The sequence below is a fragment of the Diplotaxodon limnothrissa genome, linkage group LG7 (assembly GCF_057381915.1).
Source record: "Diplotaxodon limnothrissa isolate DT_005_m linkage group LG7, D_limnothrissa_male_GT1.1, whole genome shotgun sequence".
Taxonomy (NCBI): Eukaryota; Metazoa; Chordata; class Actinopteri; order Cichliformes; family Cichlidae; genus Diplotaxodon; species Diplotaxodon limnothrissa.
In genome coordinates, this window is record NC_140602.1 from 11,533,798 (window position 1) to 11,559,714 (window position 25,917).

At 40.8% G+C, this 25,917-nt stretch overlaps 1 protein-coding gene across 12 annotated transcripts in view; it reads left to right on the forward strand.

Annotated features, from left to right (window-relative positions):
• mef2aa (myocyte enhancer factor 2aa) overlaps window positions 1-25,917 on the forward strand; it is a 71,441-nt gene that overhangs the window by 11,662 nt on the left and 33,862 nt on the right. For all 12 annotated transcript variants that reach the window (XM_085359204.1, XM_085359199.1, XM_085359197.1 and 9 more), the window contains 2 exons: window positions 13,539-13,753; window positions 20,591-20,794. In XM_085359204.1, the coding sequence (XP_085215330.1) occupies window positions 13,700-13,753; window positions 20,591-20,794 (258 nt within the window). In that variant the 5' untranslated portion in view covers window positions 13,539-13,699. The remainder of the gene's footprint in view (window positions 1-13,538; window positions 13,754-20,590; window positions 20,795-25,917) is intronic.

Consider the following 25,917-nt stretch of genomic DNA (forward strand, 5'->3'; position numbering starts at 1 on the left):
GGAGAATTGGATATCTAGAAGTTCTGTGTCTAATCTCGGTTCCCAGTGTTTAAAAAAGACATGTTGGGATTGGGTAAATGCGCTGCTGCTGAGACGCATTATGCATAACGTCCCTAATATCCTTACACTGTGGATTCCCCCTGGAGGAAGATCTTGGTTCATCTTTGCTGTTTACCATTTCTGAGTTGCGGTCTGTGCAACATCAAAAGGCTGCCATGACACTTAACACAGCTCACAGGCTTACTGGTAGGTTGGGGGGGGGGGACTATTGCTCCCTATGGGTTTGGCATTATTATTGTTCCCTGGTGAGAAGTCCATCTTATGATAGACAACCGTGCAAATGGACACATGCCATCATACCAAATCAGACCACAGAGCCACACTGTAATTCTATGCAAATTTATAAACCTCTAGGAGCATGCATGCATTAATTTTTATTATTCCATGTGTGTTTGTGTGTAACACAGTGAACAGAGCAATAAGCAACAAAAATAATGAAATACTGAAAATAGGGAAATACTGAAAATACTTCATCAGTTAGAGCAAAGGGGTAACACAGGAAGTGTTTGTTTATATAATGTCCTCATTGCTAATGTGTCATGTTAAGACGATATCTTTTGAAGCTCATACAAAGTCACAGGGAGTATGGTGATGGAGGGATTTTCCTCAGATACACAATCTGTATTAACAGAGTTAATATGAGCTGAGCAGTTAGAGGTTAATATGTCAAGTGTGTTTAGGATGACATAATTTTTCATGACTTTAACATAGCACGACTGGCTGATTATAAATAATTTATGCACATCAGGAGTTGAAAAGTTTCTTAAGCTGAATCATGGTGTGATACTATGGGAAATGCTGTTGCCTAAAGAAATTCCAAAATCTAGTTGAACACTTGGCCTCTGCAAATACAAATAAGAAAATATGTTATAAAAACTCATACTGTGACTCAGAGTCAATATCTGTACTACTGTTTAACATACTTTTAAACAGTAGTACAGTAGTACGGTTTTCTTCAGAAGCACTACTTGGCGCATAATGTGCCACTTCAACAGAGCAGTCTTGGTGGTTGGAGAACAGACTGCATGTAAAAAAGTGGGTGTAACCCATTCGTTTCTGGACTCCAATTTTTCTGCCTGTTGCCATCTGAAGTGATTATATGTAGATGAAAGAAGGGGGAAGAGCTAAGTTATCAGCCAATGCTAGCAAACTTGTTTTGCAAGCTACATCCATAGCCTTTATGATCACAGATAAATACCTGCTAATTAGTTCTCAGTAACAGACAAATAAAACACTAGAATTTCATAACAGAGTGGTAGGCAAGTATACCACATAGAAAAGGACCAATGAGATGTTGCTTACCAGAAAGCTACAGCTGCCAGTTGGTATGGACATTTCCCACATAATGCAATTTTTATCAGTAAGAAATATATATCACATTTTCAGGGTTTAAGGTTATAAAGAAACAGTTGTAAGGACTGTGATAAGGTTGGGCGATTGGACAAATTTATTGACTGACGACAGGCTGAGCCTTTCACCAATCGTTTTTAGAAGAGCGATTTATTTATTTACCCATGAGTAAGTTTGCTAATAATGTTGGTTGAATGTAGAAGAAATAGTCAACAGAAAAAATAATAGCGCTGCTTTAATGGCACCATCTTGCAGCTGCGAGCAAATGCAGCCTCTTCAGGTGCACCCAAATGCAGCGATTTCTTTACTCAGACTTATAATAGAAAGGAAGAAAGAAAGAAAGGCAGTAGCCTATGTTCAGAAAAAAAATTATTTAAATTTAAAAAAATGACAATGGTGGGGAGGGAGAAACAAAGAGAAACTGGCTTCGTTTTTTAACTATAACTGTATTTACAGACTGTTCCAGTGTTTATCTGTCCTACACACTCGACCAAACAACAAATACAAAATTAACCAAATAGTAAGTTAAAAATCAAAATGTCTCTTCCAGAGAGCATAAAAAATGTTTTGACATAAAGTTAAGTCTTTTGTGTGATTTGTGGCGTCTCAAATAAATAAATAAATGAATAATCCAAAAAGTAGCTATATTAATACTGAAACAAACAAGAAAAGAAAGTAAAATATTCCCTCCAAACAAAACTTATAAATTTTAAATGCGCAAGTCAGTCCGTCAGTCCTGCACCAAAGTAGCAGGTTAGCATGGAAACTTAAAATGTAAGCATAGACAGTGAGTCCTGGGGCCTGTGCTTCGTACCGCGCTAAGTGAGTTAGCTGGATTAGATTGTTGACGATTTCGCGTGATCCTGGATCGTTCGGTTCCCCGAAGCCCATCCGGGACTTGCTGTCATAGCAACAGAGCCGTAAGCGTAAACCTGCTGGGGAGCAGGTTTACTTTATGTAAACAGGATTAGATCGTGGCCACGCAGGTATGTCCGCGTCATTCATACGAAAGCAACAGCGATATTCCACCACTGTTTCACCATAAATAAATAACATCAATGTAACTAAAGATAATGCAGCACTTGATCCTTTTATTGATTTCACACATACATACAGGTCATTCCCTAAAAAAGGGAAATGTACTATTAACATTCTATTACATGTATGTGATTATTACAGATGTAATTCATATTTCAGAGTAGTAATTGTAAATTACTTCGTGTAATCAAGATGAGAGACCACGGCTATAAAAGCGAAGGTGGATTTGGGAAGTCTGTCGCAGTCATATCCTGTCCGTTTACGCGAGCAACCCATTGCGGAAGGTGCAAGATTGATAAGGAGAGTCCTCAGAATTCAGCGTATATTGCGGGACAGACAGGATCCTTTAGCTCAGCGCGACAGTGTGCTCATAGAGAGATATCGATTTTCCCGTGAGGGTATTATTCACTTAACCAACTTGTTGACGAGGGGGTGCAGGACCACCACCTGTCTTTTTTTTTGCTCTGCCCTTTTCTTGGTTGCTGTTATGAACAAACAAACAGAGTATTCCAGGGTCTCTTTCCAAGAGACGACAAGCAATATAAGTGATAAATATTACCATTCTGTAGAATATTCTTATATTTCACTTTTACTTGTTCCCATGTTCTAGTGGGTCCTGTTGTGGCTCTAATGTGAAAGGGGATATAATATAACATATTATAATATAATATAATGTAATATAATATTGGATAATATGGTGTGATATGATAAATCTACCCTACCGCCTACTGGTGTTGGCCAGAGGGGCCGATGGCGCAATATGGCAGCCTGGCTTCTGTCAGTCTGCCCCAGGGCAGCTGTGGCTACAACCGTAGCTTGCCTCCACCAGTGTGTGAATGTGAGAGTGAATGAATAGTGGCATTGTAAAGCGCTTTGGGTGCCTTGAAAAGCGCTATATAAATCCACTCCATTATTATTGTTATTATTAAATTACTTACGAGTTTGATTTGTCAGCAACTTTCTGCCAGCCCTCTCTCCTTGCTTTTGCAGCCTTTGCAGTGTTCCCTTGCGTTTTAATTAAACTCTGAAACTCCTGAAATCCCTCACTCAAGAGTTCTTGCTCTGCTGCCGAAAAATACCGAGCGCGCTCCTTCGCCATTTTCGCCAACCAATCAGCGGGTTGCCGATCACTGTTTCTGCTATCGATGCGTATCCCCTTTTACGGCACCCAGTGATCTCACATTACTTCATCCAGCTGTACTAATCGTCAACAGCAGGTGAGTTCGGGGAACCGGATTAGCGAGCTCACGGTTAGCGCGATGATTTGATCTTGGATGTTTCATTTGATCTTGGATGTAGTAAGCGACGTACGAAGCACAGGGCCCAGGTATTTCCAGGTTGCTTGATTGAAAAAAGTGCCTTTGCACAGTAATTTTTCTTAATGATTTCTCAAGTTGGAGATTAAAAAACAAAAAGCAGAACAAGACAAGTTTATTCGACCACCTTTAAATCTAGAACACACAAATATCATGGAACTGTGTCAAAAATTTGTTTAAAATTCAAAAATACTGCATTAGATTAACTGAATTCACATTTTTAAACCAACATTTAAACTAGAGCTGGGCGATATGAGATTTTTTCATATCACGATATGTTTTTTCCATTTCAGGCGATAACGATATCTATCACGATATAAGCCAAATAACTATATTTGTAAGATTTAAATGTGCCGTTGCTCACAAGTAAAATGTGAAATAATCAGCAGCTTGTTTTTATTTAAATATTTATTTCCCATAATAAGTTCAACAGGGTAGATGTACTTAAGGAACATAAGACTTTTTCAGATAAATAAAGGCAAATATTGCAAACTACACAAAAGGCAGCCGCTAAAGCGTTTAAGTTTCAAAATAGAACAAACGAAACAGACTAAATTGTCAATTCCACTTAGAAACAAAATATTAATTCTAAAAATAAATCTTAGTTTGTTTTACAGAAGAACAGACAAAACTGACTAACTTTTGTCAATATCAAATAAACTGAGAACTAAAAGAAAATTCTCAATCTCTCCTTGTTGTATAGCTTAGCTTTTCAAACAGTTTTAACAGTTACTTTAGTCTGACAAAAGCCGAATGACAAATTAGCGCTTCCAGTCAGAGACTGAGGCTACGTCCACACGTACACGGGTATTTTTGAAAACTGAGATTTTCCGTTTTCGTTTTAAAAATAATCCCGTCCACACATAAAGGCAGAAATGAAGGAAAACGCTGCTATGAACATGCCAAAGCAGCAGGTGGCGCTAGATTCCTAACCGTGCCGAAATGCTGGCCAATCAGAAGTCTAGAAGCTTCGGTGGGAAAAAGTAAACAAAGCTGGGGCATAGAAGCAGAACCGAGTCGTATGTGTGGAGGGACAGTAACTGTGTGTATATGTAAGCATTTAAACACTGCAGAGAGTAGAATTAACAGTAACAGTATTGTAGAAATTCATTTCACCGAAACAATAACGTGGCGCACAGTGTGACGCATGCACCAGTTTATTGTATTTCCAGACTTGCTTTCGGCACAATTTACAGTGCACGCTACTCTATTTTTTGTCAGACTTGAAATAGCCGAAATACCTTCACACTACGGAACTTCTATGGCTCTTCCGTTTGACAATCTCTCCGGCATTGGAACCATCATCTGTTTTCTCTTCGGTCACGCTCGGTTGATTTTTCTAGTCGGCACACTCATTTCCTCCATTACGCGTTGGCTCCATTACCCGCTGGCTGCTTCCCAAACAAACACACGTGCGGCTTGGCACTTGTGCTGTACGTAACAAGTCACGCGACGTGATGCTGCGGCTGTGATTGGTTCGGCTCTGCGCTACTTAATTTGGATTGGCTGACCTTCTTTTTTTTTTTTTTTTTTTTTTTTTTGAGGACAAGAGCGGCGAGGTCTATCGCGATAGCTTAATTTCTCTATTGAGTAAAAGTTATATCGCGATACATATCGTTATCGTTCTATCGCCCAGCTCTAATTTAAACCATCACACTGGACTTTTCTGAGAAGTCAAAAAATAAATCAAGCATAACATGCAACCACTAAAACTATTAAACTAATATTTCTGTTTAGAAATACAAGCAAATAATTGTAATTTGCAAATTAACCAAAAGATAATGATATACTTTACTATTTTTTTCCAGCTTTTTTGTAAAATTGTAACAATAGCAACAATAAATATATTTTAGCATAAAAATATAATTTTGATTAAAGAGCTTGCGTATACAGGTTAACCGTTAAAACATTAAAAAATGATTTTGGTAATTGCCAATTAATATAAGGTAGCTGTGGCATAAACCTAACATTGGGTCGTGGGCTAACGCAGCCTTTAATCTCAGTGTTTAAACACATTTTTCAAGTTGCTGAGAGCTTCAGGACGTCGGTAAGTTTTATTAAATAACCATCTGGAAAGCCGGGAACTAAAATGTTGAGCTCTGTAACTTAATAGTGATGGTAATATTTTAGAGGCAAATCCTTATGCTAACAGGACAATATAGCAACTTAACTGTATATCTATGTCATCAAGCACATCCATTTTTAATGAGATATAATTCATCATCCTGTCTGTGCATCGAAGAAGTTATCATGATTTTCTATGTTCATGAAAGTTTGACTCAAATATGCATCAAGGGATTTACCTTGAGGAGGAGAGTAGCTTTTCTACATGAAATGGATATAACTGTTAGGTGAGGGTCATCTCTTTATCCTTGAGAAACTGAGAATCCATTCATTGGCTGGGCTTGAAAACCTGACTGACGCAAATGGATCATTGGGAATAGAAGTGTCCCAGCAGTAATTATGTTACAACGCAGCTGCCGCACACTACCACACTACCACAGAGGTGGGTTGGGATGGGTGCGGGGTGCTTCTTTTAGTCTTGTTTCCCTTACATCTTTCCACATAGTTAACACAGTCATACTGTCTTCTCTCTCACACTTCCCTTCTCACTCTCTCTCTCTGTTGTTTTCTTTCTGTCTGTCTTTCATTGGCAAAAACTGCCGTCAAACCTAAACACACGTGAGCTGCAGTGGAAAGTTTCTGACTAACATTTATCCTGATCTGCTGACTGAATGTCTCATCCTTCTGTTAAATTACTCGTATAATGAGGAAAAAGTTGGTATCACATCATGTCACCTATTTGTCACTGTTGTCTTCCTGGCCTCTAGATCCCTACTGCCTATGCCTTGAAGCTAAAGCAAAATGTCTGTTTCGGGGTTTTTTTCTATTCTCCAGGCCTCCGTGGCACTAAGTCAGTTAAAAAAGAGACATGAAATTAATGTAATGTCAATGGCGTTTTCTCACGAAACCCCAAGGCAGTTAGTCAAAGTCACCTTGCATAGTCCTCTCATCCCCTGACAGTACTGCGAGAGTGAGATGGAGGATGTCTGTCTGCTAAGGTTGTCAGCATATGATGTCCTTCAGTTACAAGTTGTTATATCCACTCATCGTCATTCATATTTTGCAGATTGAATACGTGTCTGGTGTTTATCTGAAGAGCGACATCATTTCCACTCAGTCGTCTATACAGTATGCTGTAGCCCACAGTGAAGCGTATTCTCAGTGAGAACAAGTTCATCCTGTGGGGCTCTCTTTCCTTTTGATGTCATTTTGCAGGTGATAAGTAGCTTTCTGTCTCCTGGTCCCTGTCTTACACCACCACCCCCCAGCCCAAGCAAGGTGCTAGCAGCATGGAGGATTGTTTGAACTTGCATTGATCCATTGTGGGATTACAGCTGGGTCATTGGAGAGTTGGACTGAGCTTCCAGTCATCAGGGCAGATTAACCACTCGCTGTCTGCTTGGCTGCCATTTCAGTGCAGGCACTCACTGCTGGCTTTGTGACTGTCCCTACATGCAGGTCACTGTTTGCTTTTGAACAATGCATTTTTATACTTTCTTCATCGAATTAGCTTCAGACTGATTTAATATGTAGGGAAACGTATTACCTAATGCAATAAGGCAAGAAACATTCTAACAGTGCTTAAATCTGTAAGCAACCTATGAAAGACTTGCCATTCCTGATTTCAGTCTCAGTGTTTTGGCCTGCAGGATCTTCTTTAGTGCAAACTGTATGAATTTTGTTTTTAACACGTTCAAGGTGTTCATATCATAAGCATTTTAGCCTTTCCTTGAAATGATATTCAAATCTCTCCTGTGTGAGAAATGTCACCCCCAAGCTATGCTTTACAGAGGAAGGGGAAGTGCTGCAGAAAGTCCATGTTTTGCAGACTGCCCCACCTCTCTACATTTCTCAAAGCCTCCTTTTTCACTTTTTTGCTCACATGCCCTTGCGATAGCTCATGTTAATTATGTCTCATTAGTTGCCTTGGAAACTGAGGTGAGGGAATGTATAACATGAGTTTAAAGAAAGGGAGAATTAAAAAGAGACGATGAAAAATAAATCATGAGAAATGGCATGAAAGAATAAAAAAAAGAAAGAAGGGGGAGGGCAAAAAAAGGGGGGGGGGGGGGATAGAGAAAGTGGTTGTTAAAGGATCAGCCGTGTGTCAGATTAGCATCAGGAGACATTAACACTAGTGATGCTGCTGGGGCCACAATACTGCCTTTCACTGCTGGAGAGGGAGATAAGCGCACTCTCACAAAAGGGAAGAGGGAGAGAGTGTGAGAGGGCTGGCTTGCCTCCACTCCCCTCAGGCCAACAGCCCCATTTACAGGTACAGCACCTCCTGATTAAAGCGAGAACAAAGAGGTGGATGTTCATTTCCTACTGCGCTGGTGTCAAGGCGCCATTGAAACAAATTGGTAAAACTGTGGATTTAGGCCGCTTCGCTTTATGTCTTCAGTCTGCCAGAAGCTAATCATAACCGAGCCACAATGTTGACACTTTGAGTTTGATACACTTAAGAACGTCGTCATGGATTATTTCACAGAATCTGTGTGTCAATGCACATCAGATTACCGCGTGAGGCTGTTGCATGCTCGGGAATGTACTTCTGTCTTAATCATGTTGTTTATATATTAACTTGAGTTGTGAGCACCGTGATTCATTCTTATGTAACCATTGGAGTGTTTGAATAACTAGAAAAGGCCTCTGCCTGCTAATTGTAAAGTGAGTGGCCAAAAGCATCCTGTGCACGTCGTCCGGCCTATGTAATGATCCTTACAGTAAACACAGTAAACAGACAGGGCAAAGCCACGAGAGATGAGCCTCTGTTGTTTAGTCTTCGACTTACATTCAGGATGATAATAAGGGGAAGGATCAGAAGGGAGGGTATCCCCAAGGTGGTCCCTCCCTTTCTTCCTCCCCACTAACTTGCCCCGCTCCCTCTGTCTCCCCCGCAGAGGGGCACTTTGAAAGGTCCTGAATAACAGGAAGTCGAGGGGCAGGAAGTTAAGTTTTGTCTGCCCACGGCCTGTGGTAGGATACTGAGGCTAACTCTGCCTTGCACAGGAAGTGCAACTGTCACGGCTATGCTTAAGACTTTGGCTGCTGTCCATCACCTTCAAAGAAGTTGAAGCGCGCTTGCTGCGTATAGCTACATATGGTGGGTACGTCTTTAACACAAGCCACATAGGATGAATCTTCAAAATCTTCTTTGACAAATTCTTATTATATTATGACGTTTGAGATGTTGAGTGAAAAAAAAGTTTGTAGTTTATAAGCTTCGTTACAGACTAACTGCATAGCGCTGGCCTCGTTTTTTGTTCATTAGGTACATCTCACAACAGAAATGTAATTTTATGTTACCTTTTATATAGGGCAGCAGATGAGAGAGTAATGGTTCAACTTTGTGTGGAATGAGCGCAGGCTTACAAGGAGGGAGGGAGGAGGCTGGATCCAGTAATTACACTGGGAATTGAGCATGTTTTATTGATTGTGAAAGGGCTAGACCTGTCACCAAGCCTCCCAGTGTCTCAGTGGTCCGTCTTAAGGGAGGAGGAGGAGGACTAGCATTCTTGTCAGTTGACCAGTGTCGCACCTCATCACAGAGGATCGCTGCGGCTCTGTTAATAAACAACTGCAATGCTTAGTCACTTGTATAGGCATGGCATATTCTAAAACTGCATGTTTGTTTAACAGCAGGTATAGTAGGGGATGCCATATTGACTTTATGTCAAACTGTGGCCGTTGCTACAGTGACATGTTCTCTGCACATTGATTTATGTGTTACAAATGTTTGGTAAGCATCTTTCAGAAGTGCTGGATTGGTTTATATCAAAGTGGACCAGGTGTGTCACATCAAGGTCTTTGTAATGTAGTGTTGTTATACAATGTGCTGTTTTGTGTGCACCAACTAAAGCTTCTCCTAAATGCAAAATCATTTAGTATATGTGTGGCTTTTCATGAAAAAGCTCAAGGTAATGTTGGATTCACAGTAGATATGGTTTCTGTACGTGGAGGCAGCCATTCAGATATGTGGGTTTGTAGAAATGTTTCCTGCAGTGTCTTTATGAAACTTCAACATTACAATGCATCAACCTCTTAATGACAGACAGTCAAGAAGAGCAAAAAATGTAATGCTGGAAAAACTAACACTAAAGCTAACATTAGTGAGCCGCATGAGTCATTTCTAGTTTTACAGAACTGGAAACCTTGCACTATCTTCCAATCAGATTATTGTGCAGCACATGCAGAAGGCAGAGAAGAATAAGTGGTAGTATTAAACATGCGATCTTCTAGCTGTAAATCAACAAAGCGGAATAAAAAAGTGTATTTAATATGGAACTTTGATGCTAATCCATTTACCTTGGTCACTATCAACACCGTTCATCCATTTCCATGCATCTTTGTGCAAACAAGGTGACTTCATCTTCTTCGTCTACTTTGCTACTATCCACAGAATGTTTTATAATTTACTGAGTGGAACCTTTTGCAGCTGGTAAAGGACCAATGTGTATTATTTAGTGGCCACTTGCAGTGAAGGTAAGAAAACAAAAACCCAGTTATCATTTTAAGGTAATTTTACACAAATTAAAACACTCAAATCGCTGCCAGTAGACTTCCACTAAATCACTCTGCTGGAAAGAAAGAGGTTTTACTGTTGACAGTGAGTTTACAGGAGACAGCTGCGTGACTATACTGTACATTTTTTCTAAGGTGGGCTCATAGCCTCATATGGTATCCTGGTTCTGGTTCAGTGCTTTTCTCCTTTTATGTTTATTGTCTATGTCTCTGTTTCCTACGCACATGCACACTCACTTGTACAAAGAGCACATGATTTAGGCCATAAACAGATACTCTGTCCCATTCCAACACTCACGAGAAGTTAAGAGTGTCACGCAGAAACACGCACTTTGCTACAGTGCAGACATTGTTCTACTTTGTAATCTGAACATCTTCTGACATGTTTATCCGGTTGGTAAGACCAGCTGAATTATCCCACTCACTTCAGGACGTTGAAATTGCGTTATTTATTCTACGCCAAAGTATACTGTGATAACCACAGTAACACATCAGTGATTGCTGTTGTTCAAGTCTTGAAAATAATGTTTTGTTAGTCAAAATCTAAAGTGGCTAGCTAACTTGTGATGAATATGGACACTAAGTTTGGAGCGTGGCACACCTGCAGTCTGAAGGCTCTCTCAGCTTGTCATTTCATATCTGTGGAAGATAAAATGTCACGACACAGCCTATTATGCCTCTAGACTTGAACTGTCCTCCGGTGACAGCTCCTCTGCAAAACGGGAGGAAAGAATGTGTACGCGCTGCTTATACTCGCATTACACTGAACCTATTCACATATGCACACACTGAAATAACAGGCCAGTGGTCAGTTCAGACTAGCCTTGGCAAGTGATTAGATAAAACATCTCAAAACTGACACCATATTCACTTGCACAGATAAAACTTAACAAACACAGAGGAGGAGCAAAATGATGTTCTCATAATCTTTGCAGATAAAATGCACCAGGGTGGTGAGTTTTTCTTTCAAGTTTTGAACTTGTTTGTTTGGTGTTGAACTTGAAAATCGCATTTATTTTACTTTAAAAGAAGTAAAGTCACTGAATTTGGCAGTGTAGCTACTGTATTGCTACAGTTGTCTCCCATACTAATATATTAAACTTCAGGGTGGCCAGTGTATTTCTTTAGTGGAATAGACACCCTTTGCCCAGGGCTCCCTTTAATTCAAACATTAGTTTGTGTGTAAAATGCTGAATGAACAAGAGCACTGTCATTCTCCCTGGCCTGTTGTGATGTGGTTTGGGGAAATTCTTTGTGGGGGTTCAGACAGTTTCTTTCCTGGCTCAGACAGCCACGCGTGGGAAGTTAGCAAGGTGATCTCAGTCAAGTTTGCCTACAGTGGAGCCCCGATTCAGACAGCCAGACACCATAATGCCAGTCCATCTGTAACCCATAATGACTGTGTGCCACTGCAACTGGTCATTTTCGTTTTCACTGCCAAATCGGCCCCTGGCTTCCTCACCTCGCAACTGCTGACTGCATCTAAAGGCCCGAGTTGTTAACCTTTCTACATTTGTACTCATGGGGGAAATATAGTTGTTTGGACATTTTCTATTTGCTGGGTGTAAGTGATGGATGTGCCTCCAGGGAGGGGGCTATATCTCTTCTTCCAGAGAAGTAGAGACAGGACAGAGTTAGATGTTCCTTGGGGAACACTGTGGTCTGAACCACTGGCCAGGTTACAAGCTCATATGGGAATATATTCCAAATTCTTTTTATCCCTCTGGCTTATCCTATAACCCTGGAGATTTCAACCACCCTATTGCTCAAACTAGACCAAACCTATTGCTCAAACTAGACCAAAACTATGCTCTCCCTCTTCATCATCTTAACAGCAAAGCTGGCATCAGTGTAACCAAGCTCAGACCGTAAAAAAAATATTACTGGCTGAGGAAGGTACAGGTTTTTTCAAATAAATCAATTTGTTTCAGGAAAAACTCTGCTATCAAAGCCAGTTACCAAAAACGTTAGTTATGCTATGTATTGCGCATCATTTAATCCCAGTCTGTCACTGGTGTCCCTTGATAACTTTTATGTAGCCAATATAAACGTTATGGGATAAAAAAAAAGATTGAACTACTGTACATTTCATTCTGTAAACCCAGAATTAGAGAAAGGGAGTGTCATGCATAGAGTTCAACTACTCTGTTAAAGCCGCCAAACCCAACCTGCTCCCTTTAGCATCGTGTATGCCTGCTTTTAACTGTGTGTGAGTAACAATCCAGATGGTCCCTCTCCTAAGAGGACACAGTGTCCATAATTTGCCTTCTCGGGACAGCATGATCTTCTTTTGAAAACTGGCTATGTGTACAGGTGGTGGAAGACTAAAAGTTTTTGTTTAATAAAAACCTTGCATTCTGTGTTAAATGTGTGAAATAGTGTTAAATGTAAGCATAAGACAAATGCTAACTTAAAGTAGGTGAGTATACTAAAAGTTTGGCATTTATAGAAATGCACTTCTTCACTTTCTTTGTGGAAGAATTTATACCTCTCCTCAAAGTCAAATGAACAACTAGTTTCTGGTTATCTTACCTTAGCTTAACTTATTACAAAGCCTGGAAATAGAGAAATGGTTAACCTGAATCTCTGTGAAGGGAACTAAATTTGCCTACAAGTTCAGAGCTCACTTAGTCACACCAGTTGAAACCAGTTGCCAGGCAACGACCAGAGACTCCAGGAAGGTAGTGCTCTCAGCCAAGAAATAACCAAGCAAATAACCCTTAATAAGATATTGAATTGTTTTTTTTCCCCTTGACTCTTAACTTTTTATAGACTTAGCACAGATTACTTGCTAATTGGTGTACTTCAGAGGTTCTGGGGGGGTGTAGTTTGTCACCTTTGGACAAAAGTTTCCATTCGCTTTTCTAATTTAAAACACCACCTGCTTTGGTATTAATTTTAACTTTGTCAGAAAAATATAAAATCTAACAAAATGTCAAACTGTTCTTTCAAAATATGAGCTTCTAATAGGAAAAAAACACAATAAATGTCAAGGAGACTTGCCTTTCAGTGATTTCAGCTGTGGAACAATTGAAGCAGTCAAAGAGATAACAGCACGCTATTCAGGTCTCATAGTTTCTGTATGTGCTTGAGTACAAAATGCAGAACCCTCTGGTACTTTGGGAGATGTTGTTGGGTGTCATATTAACTTTCAGTTTTTCTCTTTCTCTTTTGGTCCTCTTTCAGATCCTGGTGTGGTCTGCTGAAGAACAAAGAGTGTCTTGAGAAGTGTGAGAGCCAATATAAGAAGAGAGACTTTTCCACAATGTGCTAGGAGAGAGGAGGAAGAACGAGTGTTGTTATTCTGATATTGTTGAGGTGTCAGAGAACCAGGAAAGGAGACAGCCATGGGGCGAAAGAAGATACAGATCACGAGGATCATGGACGAAAGGAACAGGCAGGTGAGTGGGACAGAGATAACAGTTCATCTATATATCTATGTTTGTCTGTGTCTAATCTAAGACTGTTTTAAAAGATGCTTCTGTATCTTTACATGCTTCTCTGTATCTATCTGACGGTTACAGTTTTTCTCTGTTTTCCTTCTTGGAAAAGTTCAGCAGCTGTCATGGTGTGCAAAGATCTGAACAGACATACCTCCCTCCCCAAAGTCCCAGCCAGCTGAACAGGGACCATGACATTTCTTTGTCAGTGTGGTCGCATTTACAGACATGATTCCCTTGCCACCCTGCAATTTCAACCAGAGAAGTTGATGAGGCAGCAGCAACTCTGGGCCTCAGCGGGGGCCTCATGGCGTGGGAGTGAACTGAGTGTTGCAAGAAGTGCAGCGGGCTGCCTGTGGCCTTCCCACACTGTAGGGCTTGTCCCCTGGCCCGGCAGTATGGCTGGGGCCCTTTGCTGTAGCCCTGTGTGTTTGCAGCTGTTTGGTAGTAATTAGGAGCAGCCACTGCACCACAGCACCCTCTCATTTGTAGGGTGGGTCAGAAGGACACACAGCACCCTTCTTTGCCTTGGCCTCGCTGGTCCCGACTAGCCACAAAGCGGGAAAGAGCTGGAATTCACTCTGTCTGCTCATGTTAAATATAAACTCCTAAACAGCAAAACAGTAAAAAACAGCCTGGGTCTGTTTGAAACATGAATAACAGGTGCAGATATCTATAGCAGAAATGGTATGTCTTATTTAGCTACGCTCCCTATGATTTAAGAGCTAAGTTAAGGAAGCATGTGCACTGTTTCTGACAAATTATACCAATTAATGCAGATACATAGGTTTCCTGTATCTAGATAGAACGCATCTGGTTAACATCGGCTAAACATGATTAATTATGTGGTAATATGCAGTTGGTACTCTGACTATGTTTCTATCTGTGCGGGTAGCAGTAGTAGTCAAGTGTAAAACAAAATTCCACAGTGTGGGCCAATTATCAGCACTACACCTGGTTCTGGGTGGGTTCCAAATAGGGGGGTATTAGGGGAATCGGTCTAAGCTCGTTGGTGGTATCCAAGCTCTATTCAGTGACCTGTGACATGAAGGAAAAAAAGAACATAAAGTTATATGAAAATAGGTTGGTTTCTGATTGCTAAGCGAGCAGGTTAACTCTTCAGAAGATCCATTCTTTGCACTGCATATATGAGGCGGTGAGGGGACACATTTTGCAGTGTTGTTTTATGGGAAAGTAAAGCTGAAGAGCTTATTATTAACACGCCTTCCAAAGTCTAGTGTTTGCATCAGATTTTAAATGTCTGACTGGATAATTTGTGAGAAAGTTTATCAGCAGCATGCAGGCATTTCAGCTTACATTTAGCATTTAGTTTGGTTTTAGCTGGCTCAGCAGAGAATCTGCTGTGACAATAGGCTGTGCTAAAATAAAGCTTTGGTATAAGGTGATGTATGCGTGTGGCTTTTTTTTTTCTCTCTCGTTTTTTTTCCGTGGGCCATGAAGCGCACAGTGCCATCTCCCTTGGGCGTGCTCCTAACCAAGGGGGAATAGCCATTAGCATATGTTCCCCATTGTCAGGAGACAGTTTAAATCTTTGCTGTTAGTTTTCCATAGTGTAACAGTGAAATGAAAGAGGTCCTTAAGTGGACTAATTAGACAGTATTTCTATAGAGGATGTTGTGTAAGGACAACAGGGGCTCCCTTGCATTGTCTCTGCAAGTGTTTTAGGAGGGTTGTTAACCCTTCAGGATTTATAACACTGTGTGTGACACAGGCTGAGACGGTAAGTAGTTACAGCGTAGTGCAAGCTGTGAACTTCGCAGGTAGGTTTATATTCTAATGAAGTGTGTTGTGCATGTATGACAAATTGATGTGTAACTGTTTAATACATCATGTGTAGGGTAGAGTATTTTTGTGCCGCTTTCTGCTGTTTGACCTGGCAGAGATGCACTGGAGAACGAGACATGGAGCAAACTGAGGTCGTATAATGCTTACTGTACAACTGCAAAGAGCCAGTTTCTGTTCCATGGCTTGGCTAAATGATGGCAGCAGTAGTCATCAGCTAGACCGACTTTACTGATTGCAAATGAATGCAAGATAACAACCTGCACGATTCTTCTGATTTGATGTATTCACAGCAATTATTACCTTTTGAGACACAGACAGGTACAGGCATCATGTGCAGATTGAAAGGTTCTTATATTTTCCTCTTTTACTTTGAGTTTCTAGAAGACTGGACGGACCAGTAAGAAAATTTAGCCTTCAACAATAGAAAGTCGTCATTCTTTCAGACTTCAGAGGTTTGGAACTTATGTTCTTTACAAAATAACAATAGTAGGGCCAAGAGCACTGAGCAAATTCAGTGAGTTTTACCTTCTTCCCAAAGCAGCTGTGATTTTTGTGAAACTATAGGGAGAACAGTAGTGAAGAAGCCAAGGTATGCATCAGTCTCGTAAGTTAGTGTACATGTTGGTGAGGCCTAGTGAGCAGTGTCTAGTGACGTCCTCTGGATGCCATTAAGCAGGCTCACTGGGGGTAATTGTCCAAGTCATTAAAAGTTTGATGATTTTGCTGCTGGGTGGAGGGTTGCCTGCCCTTGCTGTGGCTCATTTTGGATTTTGCTCCAGCACGTCAAATGCCTGTAGGCAAGCAGAGACTCTCTCTCACTTACTCTCCAGGGAGCAACACAGCACATAGCGCCTCTTTTTCAGCTTTCACTCAGTCCTGAAGTTCTGAGCAGTCATTGTTATATATTTTTTTAATTGATATATATTTTTGACACTTAAAGAGTTTGTTGATAGACAATGGAAAGAACAGAAGAAAAGTGTTAAACTTAAGAGCCAGTGCATCTGCACTGTTTTCTTTGTTTAAGATGATACGTGGATTTATTAAAACTGTGAGGCAGAAGCATGAAGTAGCACAAAGCGTTACAGACAGGTTGTACTTTGAGATGAATCTGTTATTTGTTGCATCATCTCTTTATTGTTTGGTGTGTGAAAGTCCAAAAGGAAAGTGGAAATAGTGCTTGTGTCCATTAATTAGCTGATCTCGTCTTGGTTTTAGACAGGGCAGCAGGTTTACTTAGAGTATATTGAACACAACACACTTTCTCAGTTACAGTTTTCAATAAACAGAACAAATTAATTATCCGTTAAATGCATCATTCTTGTTATTGATTAGAGATATTTCCAGGAAACCTACTTACATTTTGTTACCTTGCATGTCATCGTCTCCGCTAAACAGGATCCGTCACAGCTACTGTAGGTTTCAAGGTCAATCCCACCCACTGGATTAGCCCATTGTGCCTTCGAATGTCCACATGGGGTTCCTCGGGCTGTTCTCTCTCTCAGAGAGAGCTGATCCAGGCAGACAGTCACAGTGGCCCTGGCTCATCTCCTAAGCCCACACACTCTGCCACTGCGGAGCCAGGGCAGCAGCCACAGGGCCTGGGTCACTCTGCCAGCTGGTGCCAGACTTCACTGTCTCTGTAGCCCGCTCTCATGTCTGCCATGGGGGCTGTCAGAGGTGACATGAGGTTCTAATAAGGCCGCTAGCTCCTCACCCCTCTGAAGGTGTTAGTGACTCAGGCATCTCCTGCCATGCTCCAGTCACAGCTGCACTCTCAGTCCCAGATGTCTTGTTTGTCATCTTGGCACCTCTGCCTGCGGACAGACATTGATAGACCATTTGATTGACAAGTCAGTTCTGTGTGAATGTGTGTATTGGAGTTTGTTGTAGCATATGCTGTTATATGCTACACAAGTTTCCGTGGCAGAGCCTGTCTTGTGAATGTTGAAGACAATAAAACATAAACCAAATACAGCAGTAAAACGTAACAGACCCATGCTTGTATGTTTACACTAAAGGTCTATACGTTGTGCAGTTAAACTTTCCATTGCATTTTACCAGCTAAGCAGGTCTATAATTATTTTTAACAAACAGGCCACTGTATTGCTGATGAGACCAAATTTACTTGTTGCCGTTCATATGCAGTTTTTTAAATTTACCCCTCAAGTATGATTTTGTCCATTCCAAAGAAGGTTTCCCCATTACCTGAACTTGCTATCGCTTAGGGAAAGATAGAACTGCAGCAGCATTTAGTTTGGTCTGCTATAAAAATATAAAAAATAAAAAGTAAATTACCTACCTCAATTAAAGCTCTATAAACATAGGTTGTGGTGGTGGGGCTCTTGGGAAGAAGGTAGAAATGCAGAAAGTGTGAATTGAGAGTGGAATTACTACTTTATCTAGACTTTGAGAGAGCTTCTTAAAACATCAGAGAGTTTTCAGTGTGGCAGAGGCTCACTGATCTGCTGGGTATTGTGTGAGCTGTTAAAATGACCTTAGCAAGCCTAGAAAGCTGGGATCACTTAAATGTGTTGGAAGTTTAAATGTGGCCTGTCTTTTTTCGCCATGGCATACGATTTTTGTGAAAAACTGTAAGATGCACTGGTACAGTGTCGTGTAGAATTTTACAATACTGAGGCTAATCCTGTCGCTGTGAATTACATGAATTAGTCAGGGAGTTAGACTAAATTTGCACCACATCTTACTGCAGGAGCGATTCGAAAAAATGCTAAAACCGCATCGAGTGTGTTTGTGGGTGTATTTGACTCGGTTAAGCATAGGAAAGCTTTGCCATTGAACCTCCCACTTGACCTCAAGGATGTCTGTGGTTTTCCACTGTCGCACCAGTCACCCCAGAAATGATGGGGGTGGATTGAGGTTTGTGCATTTGTGAATGCTGGTCCATATGCCCCAAACCTTTTTTCTGTTTTTTTTTGTCCTTTGCGTTGTGACCCATCAAATTTAGATGGACGTCTTACATGTTCTAACAAAAGGATAAAAATAGGGCAATCAGTTACAAAATAACCTAAGTGTGTATGTACAGAAGAATAATATACTTGTCACATTTTAATGGAAGTGTGAGCAGTAGCTAGCCCTTGTAGAGTTACTCTGTCTGTGGCTGGGGCAAGGACCAGGTCTCAGTACTGCTGCTGAGGTTGAAATGAAGCGATGCCTGGGTCAGCAGCTCTGCACTCAGCACAGCCATGCATCCAGGTGGAACAAAGTCTTCGCTCAGCATCTCATCCTGGGCTTCCTGCTGAAAGGTGACATCTCCATGGCTTAACAGCCACATTCATCTGCTAAAAAGCATACAATTTGTTAATCGTTTTCCCACGTGACAGTCGCTGCTTTCCAGTTGGTTAGGCAAACAAATACGCAAGCGGGTAAATGAGCGAGTGGGCATCGCTGGTGTTTAATCAGAGGAGACTAGTATCAGGTGGTTACAACTCCAACTAGATAGAAAGAGGCTGGTCCCGGCTTGATCCCCCACTGTGTGTCCACCTTGACAAACTCACTCAAACACTCTGTAACTGTGATTTGTAAGGAAACATGTTATTTGGTTCAGCTTCTCCTGTACTTAAACCTTGTGATTTTAAGAAATTTCATGTTAGAATTTTGTTTTGTCATATGAGCTTGAATAACATTTGTGCAGTGAAAAGAAAATGACAGCAGGACAGGCTCCGGTGTGTCTATAACAGGAATAATGATCCAGTGTAATTACCTGTAGCGTGGAAGATTTAAAATTCATTTATCACAGCTGTAGTGACCCCGCTGCCTTAGCGGTTACACATACACTATGCAACACATAAGATTATACTGCATTATACCAGTTAAAATGAGGGTATAGCCGCGAGCTGTGACCAATTAAAGTTGAACAAAGCAAGCTCATCTCCTCAACTCCTCTCTTAGTAGGTCAGTAAAACTGATGGAGGATATAGACCCCGTGCACTGCTTTGTAAGACGGAAAGCTCTGAGCGCAGCTTTTACTAGCACATTCTCAAGCCACAATTTGACAAGACATATGCTGTGAAAAGTCAGATTTTAAAAAAGCAACGCATTTCCAAAACAGATTTCTGCACACAAGCGAGACAACGGCTGTATTTGTGTCCAGTTTCCTCACTAATAATGTTTTTAGTTTGAGAAATGAGTGTAGCTTACTGTAAAGAGGTAGTGTAACATAATGACACATGTGAATTGGTGTGAGTGACCACAGAGACAGAGCTGCAGAGCTACAGGACAGAAAGTCACTTTGCAGAGGGTTGCGTTACCATTGGAGTGATGTATGACCCAAAGTCCCATCTGAGAGCTCGTGTTACAAGGCTTATGCTGCACTACAGAGATAGCTTTCCGTATATGGAGACAGGGGCTACAGTAATGTATGGACCCCTGTTGTTGCCAAAGCTCTGACTCAGCTTGCTGACTCGTGGCTCTAACCCTGACCTCTGGCCTGATAACTAGACATTTCAGATATGCACTATGTTATTTCAGTTGTTACTAAAGCAGAAATGAATTTGTTATCTGTCACCTTGTTTACAGCAGTGTTGTTGTCTTTCTTATCTTGTGTTACCATGCTTGTTTCTAATGTTTTTTTTCTACTATACATCTCTGCTGCAGTTCACTCAAGTGTTGTATTTATGTTGCAATATCAGCTATTTAGCACATGGACAGTTTACATACAAACATTCCTTTATAAGATCCACCTGGATCGATTATACGCTGCTTACAGGGCTTAATGCAGAAGTATCTAGCAGTTTTACAGACAACACTGACAGTGGCTGTTATTATTATTGTTGATAGTACTTCTCTGCATTTACGTGAAGATTTTAAATGTATTTCAAAAAAATATGTAAATGCCCCTTTTACCACTAATAATCACACAGCAACTACTGACTACAGCTTTTCGTTGTAATGAGAATGCTAAAGTGCAAATTAAACCAAACTGTGTGTACAAATAAAAATGTTCTCCGTTGGCTGCTTTCTGTGTTTCCTCAGGTTACCTTCACAAAGAGGAAGTTTGGCTTGATGAAAAAGGCCTATGAGCTGAGCGTACTATGTGACTGTGAGATCGCCCTCATCATTTTCAACAGCTCTAACAAATTGTTCCAGTACGCCAGCACAGACATGGACAAAGTGTTGCTGAAATACACAGAGTACAACGAGCCCCACGAGAGCAGAACCAACTCTGACATTGTAGAGGTGAGCAAGCACCGCTTTCTTAATTTGCAATAAAAAACTTCTTTCACACCGTGCCATTTTAACCTCACACTGAGCATGTAGTTTATCTTCCTTATGCTTTTTTTATACAAAACATATCCTCGGGTTTATGCAGGCTAAATTATTTTATTGCTTGGCTTCCACTTTAAAAGACGTATGTATTCTTTGATAACCATTGGCTTGGTTTGTAAGTGCTGTCAGGAACAAATAGCAGTTTCCTTCTAGTCACCATTCAGATAGGGCACAGGAGGTCTGCACTCTCTGATAAGTTCAGCTTCTCGTAGGCCCATCAACTGACGTGGAAAACCTGTCTCTGCACACTCATGCACACAGTAGCTGCCGACCACCATTGCTGACCTTGTTTCCCATAGATACTGTACCTGCAAGGCACAGCTCTCTGGCTACTCCTCAGTACACACAGTTAGCTTGCCCAATGCTGCAGTATTTTTTTCAGAGAAATACAGTGTTTAGTACATTCCATACAGCTTTATAAAACTCAACAAGCACTTGGGTTTCCTGGCAGCTCCTGCATGCCCAGCAACTAGCGGAAGAGTAAGCCACTTGTTATGCCAGCATACAAAACTGTCAGCCAAAAGCGTAAAAGCCAAAGTAAATGAGAATAATTAGGGATACATCCTGTTCCAAACATCTTGCATTGGCACATGTGTGGTTTCTCAGCTTATTCAAGATCTGCTTTAAGAGGCCGGTATCTTCATTCTGACTAGATGAAAGCACACACAATGTATGTTAATGCCTATTGATGGAATCCACACTCTCAGTATGAAGTTGCCCATTAATCTTTATTGCTATTATTTGAAATAGACTTAGATGATAATTTTCTGCAGCAAGACACTTTTTAATAGACCATGCAAACTGCTACATCCCAATTCTCTGTTTTTACTGCCACCTGCCCACTAAAACATATAGCATTTTTATTACTCCTGCACTATTAAGATACATTAAGAGTTTAAAATGGGCCAGAATGGATAGAAAAAAAATCAAGAATGCCAGTTTAAAAAAGACTTTCACTTGGAGGAATTAGTGAAATTACATGCAGCATAAAGGAGTCAGCTGTGGCCCATTATCTTTTATTTATACTGCTGCTGCTTGTGAATTACCTGCTTGGCAGAGCTGCACAAGAGTGTTCTGGCATCCGTACACTCATGCAGTCACTCCTCCATCAGGGGCCCTCAGAGCAGAGCAAGGGCTCACCTGCATAAAAAATACATAAATACTTTCCTTACATAACAGTGACCACAGTTTTGCTTTTGCTGTGACTCTGGAGGCTGTCTTATTACAACGAAGACTTCCCGCAAACACCTTGCAATGAGAGTCATGGGATTTTTTTTCACCACGTATCAGCCGGGTCAATCCACACCACGCTCTCTATCTGTGGTCTGCACATGTATGTTTATGTGAACAGCTTGGTGTAATTGGAATGTACATTTTTTGGTTCTCCTGCTGATTTTCCCACCTAGTACTGCTGGCTGACGCCATCAAGCTGCCCCTCTGTATAAAAGGCGAGAACAAGCCACCGTTGTCCCGGCTCACTCGGCCAGCGTCTTTGCAGTTTATAACAAATGCCCCTCTGCCTGCAAGCTGTGTGGTCAGGGTTCAGATGTGAAACAGAGCTGAAGTAACCAACCCAGTCCACTTAACAGCATCAACACACTGTCTCACTATTCATTCTTCAGAGAGCTGTGTCTGAGGAGCCTGATAGTGTGTGGAGGCTATGACCCAATCATAGACTGTATATATACATGTAGAAGATAGTTCTAGCCACTGTGACGTCACCCATGAACTCCCGTTTTGATGTGCCAGTTTTAGCATTATGACTGTCATTGTTTTAATCATCATCATTAGCCAGAAATGACCATATTTGATGGATTGCTAAGTTATTTGCTAATTCTAGCAAACGTACTAGAACTTACTAGAACTTCACTTAGCTTTCAACCAGGGGCGGATCTAGAGAAACTTTCTTAGAGTGGCATGGAAATCAGATGGGGTGGCAAAATCAAAGCCATTTCTTTACACATATGCATGTGTTACAATTTAAGCCACATGCCAACACAGTAGATCCGCCCCTGCATTTAACACAATTAGCCACAACTGAGCCATGTTATTTGTTATGCAGTGGAGAGGCGTGTTTCGCTAACTAGCTGCCTGGGTGGCTCTCACCTGTCAACAGCTCATAATACATACATTTAACAGTTTGTCATCCATCCATTTTCTTAACTGCTTGTTCATTTCTGGGTAGTGAGGGGGTGGGATCTATCTCAACTGTGATAGAGTGATGTAGAGGTTTCAGTCATAATGAAGGGGAAAATGAGCTTTTGAGGCCAAAACTGTGTTTATTTCCACTGTAAAAGTGGCCACTTCAGGAACTGCAGCTTTGTTTGCATTTCTGTGCTGGCTTTATTTTCCAGTCCAACAAGTTCCCCCTCAGATCTGATCATATTTTAAGAGAAAGCCTAATTTCGGCTGTTTTTTTTGACCGTCTTTGCTGGTGAGCACTTTCCCAGATTTTGTGCTTCACCACAGCTGTACAAATCCTTGTACACTACACAGAGGAGCTGATGCATTTATAATAATGGGAAGAATCCACCCCTTCCTCATTTATCTACTGAAATAGGCCTCACATGAGGGCACTTACACGGGACACTTATCTAAATTTTTAAATTGTGTTAAACAAGTCTTTGCTATAAAAACAGCCATGTGCTCATTTGTCCTGTTTTGGAGGAAAGAAAAATGCTCACCCACTTTTCATTGGTAAGACCTTTCCATGTGAGAAACCAAATCAAAGGTCACATTCTTGCTCAGTAGTACCATCTGTAGATAAAGGCTGGGCTGTGCAGTGTGAGAGAACAGTCTCCATGTTTTCCACAGATGGATGCATGCCTTGGCCACAGTTTGATAACCCAGTGGAGGGCTATGGACTTTGTCTCAAACTTGGCTCGCAGTCCAAAGCAGAGCAGTAGGCTCAGATTTTTCTACCCTGGTTGTGTGTGTGTGTGTGTGTTGGTAGTTCTTGTCTGCATGTGCTAACCTTACCGTCACTCCAGGCGAGGGTGAGCAGTGGTGTAAAATCTGTCTTTTTATGAATTCACCTGTGTGCATCAAACAAACCTTTCACCGCTTTTACTATTAAAGACAGGTGGGTGTTTTTATACAAGCTACTGTTTTAATTTGTTAAATAAATAATTTTGCCAGAATCACATGGCCTGAGTGACTACCAGCAGTGTCTCTTACTGTAAATAAAGACGACTTATTTAGCATTTATAGCTCATGTTGTCTCAGCGTATTCTCATGCATTAGGGTTATTCAATGTAACAGTGGACTAAGTCGGGTATTCCTGAATGAAGTTTCCATGGTGTTGTTTCTATTGTGTTACTTATTGAATTCTGTTTATTCCACAAATGAAAATGCTGCTGTTAGTCATTAGATTAATCTAATAATATTTAGTCTTACTCTCGTCTCCGCTTGTGGAGCTAATGAGATTTGTGCTCTGCTATAACCTCACGCTGTGTTTCTGCACACAGAAAGATCCCTGTGTCTCTCCAGGAGAAACCTTGAAATAAGATATTAACTTCACAGGCATAATTTGGCATCAATCTGTCCCCTATTTAAGCAATTCGATGCAATTAAGGTATATGGTATAGGTTAGCATTAATCAGGTTTGCAGACACATGGAATAAACATTAATTGACACTTAATTCTAATCTGATGAAATCAAGGTTGTGAATAGACTATAATCAAATTTCAGGAATGCGCTCGGAGTGAAATACCGATACCTTTTAAATACCCGGAGAGTGCTATATGCAAAGAAGTGACTTTTTAGCGCTCCTTTTCATGTCTTTTACCCTGATGGTTTCTGAGAATAAACAGCGTGAGATCATTCATAGGGAAATTCTGCTTATCATACTCATAATAAAGAGAGATGGTCATTGTTATTGTGACTCGGGGAGAAAGGGACAATTCCTTCTGTATTTATGAACGAGCAGTCCCCCCGTCTCACAAGACCAGTACAGTGAGAGGAAATGAGCACAGAATTATCAGGTAATTTCCATTAGGCTTTATTTCATGATCACTATGAACTTTTGTCATAAACTGAGCTGTATTAATAAGGTATGTAAATGTTGACCATTACTGAATGTCACACATTGTGTGCTGTAGATTTCGCGACGACAAAAGCTACGCATGCATTTATCACAATTCAAGGTTTAATTTCTCCTCATTCTGCGTGTTACACTTTAAATGATGGAGACGATCATTGCATTAAGTGATGAGCTGTGCCTCGCAAGTGGGTTTTTTTTCTGTGATTTACAGCTCAAAGCAAAATAAATATTATTACCAGTTATAGAATGAATCCCTTGAAAAGCTTTGGGCTGAATGGGCACCGGGAGTTTCAGACAGGAGATATTTATGTTCGTCAATCAAAGGCTGAGCAGTGATTAAGGCTCATTTCTATCCTAATGAATGCAAATTGGCACATCTGCTATGGTGGTCTAGCTGTCCAGACTCTTCAATTAGCATGATTGATCAATTATCCTCCTGCTGGTGGCTCATTGGAAATGGAGGCTGGGGAATGGGCCGGGGGTGTATGGATGGGGGGGATTAAGGAAGAGAGATGGAAGAACATGAGAAAAAAAACAAGCAGAAAACTGTCTTAAGCCTCCATTCAGTGAATGCGATTTCTTATTTATTACTTTATGAGAGTGGAGAAATAGCGGAGAGTCCTTTTACTCAAAGAAGGCTTCTTTTTTACAGACATTTCTTAAAAATGAACGCTTCAAACTACACTTGAAAAAGCTGTGATTTTTATCTTTGAACGACTTCTTTTTGACAAAATGAATAATTTCCAAAGAGCTGATCAGAGATCAGAGAGATCAGATCAGGTGCTCAGATTAAAATTGAAAAAATATATTACTTTAGCAAATGTGTTAACAAAGTCAGGCTGCGGCTCCGGCTTTGTTTAATACTTTATTTGTTTTACATGGGGAAAAAAAAGCCCAACACAAATTGCATTTGAATTTGTTCTCACCCTTCATCACCAGAATTACTGATCAAATATTTATGAGAGAAAAGAGCTTTAGTCTTGCAAATGT